At 38.3% G+C, this 5,130-nt stretch overlaps 1 protein-coding gene across 1 annotated transcript; it reads right to left on the minus strand.

Annotated features, from left to right (window-relative positions):
- Positions 1 to 1,560: 1,560 nt before the first annotated feature.
- sox1a (SRY-box transcription factor 1a) lies at positions 1,561 to 3,947 on the minus strand. The gene has a single exon (XM_026218344.1). It carries the CDS (start codon positions 3,185 to 3,187, stop codon positions 2,177 to 2,179), a length of 1,011 nt encoding a protein of 336 aa, XP_026074129.1. The 5' UTR covers positions 3,188 to 3,947; the 3' UTR covers positions 1,561 to 2,176.
- Between the last annotated feature and the right edge of the window lie 1,183 nt (positions 3,948 to 5,130).

Genomic DNA, 5,130 nt, shown 5'->3' on the forward strand with positions numbered 1-5,130 from the left:
ACCAGTATGTGTGTGTGTGTGCGTGTGTCGGGAAAAAAAAAATCCTATAATGGAAGAAAAAAATATTTAAGGTAATGCTGAAGTTCGTTCTCTTTATGATGTACCCTATATTACAGTTCTAACACTCCTGAGCCTGTTCTGCTTCATACTTATTTCAAGTGTATGAAGTGGCACTTGCAGACTTGAAGGCCTCACATGCGCATCCCAACAAGAAAAGGAACAGTGTGTTGCGGGACTTCTGACACTTGTTGCTAAACTAGCCCCAGAGAGACAGCAGGTAACTGTAATAACCTTTGACTTTCTGTCCCAGAGGTCAGCGTATTTTGTGTGTTCAGCCACAAAGGTCTTATAATAACGACTCAATTCTTCACATGCAGGGAATCACGAATAAATGACACAAAACAAACTAAAAAGTAAATAACATAGCCTACGAAATAACACTTATCAAATAATCATAGATTACAGTGTTAATTCAGAACAGAAATATGTAGATTTGATTAATCGGTGGACCTACTCAAATTTCTACTTCTATTTCCTGTGAATTAAATCTACTTTTAAGAGAAAAACGTGGGCTTTTCATTACACCAAATAATGGGAACGTCTTGATGATAAACACGCAGGTGTGCTGTCTAACAGGTGAATTACTTTTCAAAATTGTTACTAACAAATCTACTCACACACAACTAATTACGAGCCAAATTTACTCTTGTGGTTAAAAAAAAATCAGGCTTACCATAGAGGTAAAAACGTCAGTTTAACAAAATGTGAACTGAACTGTAAATATTTTTGTGATGGACGAAATGACATTTAATCCAATTTCAGTTCACGAAATGTTAAGCAAGTGGTCAAACCAGCTCTTGCCTAAATGATACGCATTTAAAGATAGTTTGTGTCAATGCTTCAAGTACTCAGAATTATACACCTTACCAAACAAAGTCTGCAATGGAATAAGCAATGGTAAATTGAGTATAGACCTACAACCTAATTATAAATAAATATAGACCTGATGTCTTGTATCTTAAGTAGCGTTTAAGTATCCTGATATTTCATTAATGCAATACGATATTAAGTTTGTTAACACATCTTCGCGTTTTTTTTAATGATAATTTATGTATTATTAGTGTACCTAAGCAATCGGTTGATTGTAAAAGGTAATTGCGAATATTTTTCTTTTTAAAAAGAGTCACACATTTAAAGCACATTTTGAAAAGTACATTTAAAAACAACATTAAATGTCTACAGGCCTATATAATTCCCCCCTATCTAATGCATATTCATTGCAAGAAATTATTCAAGTTTCTAAGACGTGTAAGCTCAAGTGTGACCTATTTAAAATACATTTTCAATGTTTTGATGCTTTCAGAGATCTCATTAGCAGCACGTTAATGCTTATAAAATACACATAAAATATAATGGTCTTAAAGCAAAATAAAGCAATATCTTCTGACTGATATTTTGTCTTCAATCAACGAAGAGAAAGTGTCCATTAGATAGAGTGGTCAATCAAACACGTATTAAATGACAAAAGTCTGATGAATTGGATAATAAAGCTAACACCAATTTAGAGCAGAGTAACTTTTTCTCCAATTTTATTTAGACCATGAATCAACGCAAGGTTAAGATTTAAACTGGCAGGAATGCAGGTCATAAATTATGTACAGCAGCAGTGACGTGCCAGTATTTTGAAATATTAAAACGTATTCACAATTTACAAGAAATATTACAACATAAATCTGGTACATTAATTCAAGTGTACAAACGTTTTGGTAAATGTAATAAGCAGAAAACTCTGTATGGGCTCTCAAAAACATTTCATTGCGTTATTCACGCTAGATTTTTGTTATTATCAATTCAAGTCAATTTGCACAGAAACTTAAATATTTAAAGAATAACAGTATGTCGCATATTTCTTGGCGTGGCCAGAAACGCTGTTGAATCATTTTTAAAGAAGTCATATTTAAACAATGTTTTACTGAAAGTGATACAGTTGATAAGATCTCAGTTTCTCTCCGAAATGCAATCGAAACAATATTTACCTTTAATTTACAAGAACATCATAAAACATTCTGTACAAAAGTAGATCAAAGACAATCTAAAAAAAAAAAAAAAATTTGGGTAAATATTTTTGGTGGAGTGTTTCTGAATGCGCGTTACCCGTCACTTTCCATCAGCTGTTTCAAATATGCGTCAATGGGACAGTTCCGTTTACTCCGGCGGTTGTGCTCTGATAGTGCTGCGGTAAGGCATGCAGTCTGCTCTGAACTGACGGATCCCCGGACTCGCCGGTCGGTAAATACATACTAATCATCTCTCTCAAGTCTCCGGGGCAGGGGCCTCGGGAGTGTGTGGTAACCGGAGGGCTTATATTGGGTTCGGACTTGACGAGCGAGCTCAGCGTCCCGATGGCTGCAGAAGAAGCGACGCTGGAGTTCTGATGCTGCGTGTACGATATCCCACCGTAGCCAGACGGAGAGGCGCTCATGTAGCTCTGGGAGTTCGAGATGGGGCTGTACTGAAGAGCAGTCATATCGTAGCGGTGCATGGGCTGAGGGTTGTGCGGGTGATGGTGATGAGCGTGGTGATGGTGAGACCCACTACCTGGGTGCTGGCTGTAAGCGAGCTGTGCCTCCTGCATCATCGCAGCCGCTGCTGCCGCGGCGGCCACCTGGCCGGAGTAAGTGCCATTCGCCCAGCCGTTCATGTGTGCATAGCCAGCGCCGGCTGAGCCTCCATGACCCCCAGGACTCTCCAACCTCTGGCCGACCCCTGCAGGACTCATCCCAACCCCAGCACCCGCACCGCCAAGCAAGCCGCCAGCCAACGAATACTTGTCCTTTTTAAGCAGGGTCTTGGTTTTGCGCCTCGGTCTGTATTTGTAATCCGGATGCTCCTTCATGTGCATGGCTCGCAATCGCTTCGCCTCATCAATAAAGGGCCGCTTTTCAGCCTCTGACATCACCTTCCACTCAGCACCGAGTCTTTTGCTAATTTCAGAGTTGTGCATTTTGGGGTTCTCCTGGGCCATTTTTCTGCGCTGGCCCCGGGACCAGACCATAAAAGCGTTCATGGGTCTTTTTACGCGGTCTTGGTTGGCTTTGCTCCCCGAATTTGGACCCGTTTGCCCCGGATTCGTGTTGGTCTGGGGTCCCGGGGAATGCAGGTCCGTTTCCATCATCATGCTATACATTCAAGTGGCTTTGAAGTACTCAGCTAGCAGAGAAAAAGCATGAACTTTCTGCGCTCTCTAGTCCGCTTGAAGCAGGTGCCTCACAAACCAGCGGAGTTCCGGTGAAATGTGGAATTCAGCTTATTCCCAACCGTTTGCTGTTAGTTTCGGGGTCTCCTGTAGCCTGTTTAGTGTCGTGTCCGACTGCCGTTTCACATCCACATTAATTGAACGTGCGTTTGAGTTACTTTTCCTAGTGGAGTTGAAGAGTTAGTTAAAGCGGTGGCCATATGATGCGTTTTGACAGCGATTAAAATGAGCGAGCAGCCAATGGCGTTCCAGTGAGGAGCGATTTGCATGGAGTTCGGTCATGTGACGTAGACAACGAGGAAAGAACTAGGCGGGGTGCACAAAGGGTCAACACCGCCCCCTCTAAAGTAGAGTAAATACTGAGGTAGCAGTTTGAGCCTCTTCAATGGTTGCAATAAATGACCAGGAGGACAAATGGTAGATTTTATCCATTTAGATGACATTACAAGATGCGATCTAATTCTTTATAATAACTGTAATAGCTCCAATGCTCCTGTCGTGACGTCTTGCCAAATCTTTGTGCGTAAAGGGTAGCCAACTACTTGTCAGATATGCATGCTGAATGACTGATTACAAAACAGTTAAAGGAAAAAAAAATAAGTCGAAATTATTTTTTCATAAGTGCACTTTCTAAAATAGGATTTCAAAAACGTCCGTAGGCTAAAAACGACCGTAATTTCATTTTGCATTCATTTTGCATTCGATTCACATCTCTCACCACACCACACACAATTCTCTTCATAAGAACTTTATAATTAGTTATTCTTTGAGTGAAATAATATAAAATCACACAATATTTTAAGAGGTAAACAACACTATTTTAAAAAGAGGTTTTCTAAATCGAGGACACTGCCGTCTGGTGGTGCACTGCTAAGATTTTGAAACGCGTAAATTTGATGACTGCAAATTGGTATAGACTGGAAAACTCTAAATGTCTAAAGTTTCTCCAAATAAAAAGACAACAGATTGAAGGCAAACATGAAGATGATGTCTAAATGAAAATCAGACTGTTGTTTTTATTTAACTAGAGCAAGGATAATTGTGAAATATTTCAATTTTCACATGTGAGCCAATCGTATGACCGATCGAGAAAATTGTTCATGAAAGACGAGACAAATATATTCTTGACCTGAACCGCAAAATTATAATTTTGCCATCACGTTTGATTCCAATATATGCATAAAATATATAACTTGAATACATACTCTTTAGGAATGTTATCATATTTTTTAAATGTTACAAGAACGATATACTAAATCAAATAAACAAAAACATGTTTTAAGATAAGGGCTTTTCATTGCCCACGTAACAACAGTTTAGATGTTTTTTATTTCATTTACCCAGTGATGGTGTCTAGCCAATCTTTAATGTTGATAAAATAATTATTTTCTTTGCCATGTATTTTAATAAAAAAATACATTATTTTGAAAAACAATCATTTTATTAAACATAGGCTACTTAAGATGGCACATCAATATGAAAGTTTTTTTTATGTGTTTTACCAAAGCAAGCTCCACCAGCACTGAGCAATAATATGACCAATAATTATATAATGCTATTAATTTCAGTAGATAGTATAGAACGTATTTGACTGGTTTTAATTAAAAAATGTGCCATACAAGCTAACCATAAAATGTCAATTTGAATTTAATTCAAAATGTTGTCACAATAGTTCAAAATATTTTGTTAGTTTTGTGTTAATGATTAAGCAGATTTAATAACAATAATACTACTACTACTACTACTACTAATAAAATAATTAATATTCCTTCGGATGAGAGCGCTAAACCACATTGTGACCTCCTGGAACAACGTACCTTGTCAGTTCTTATTTTGCTCCAGTGTCGCGCTCTTCACAGGGTCTTTGTTTTGCG

The sequence above is a fragment of the Carassius auratus genome, chromosome 34, assembly GCF_003368295.1.
Source record: "Carassius auratus strain Wakin chromosome 34, ASM336829v1, whole genome shotgun sequence".
Lineage (NCBI taxonomy): Eukaryota > Metazoa > Chordata > Actinopteri > Cypriniformes > Cyprinidae > Carassius > Carassius auratus.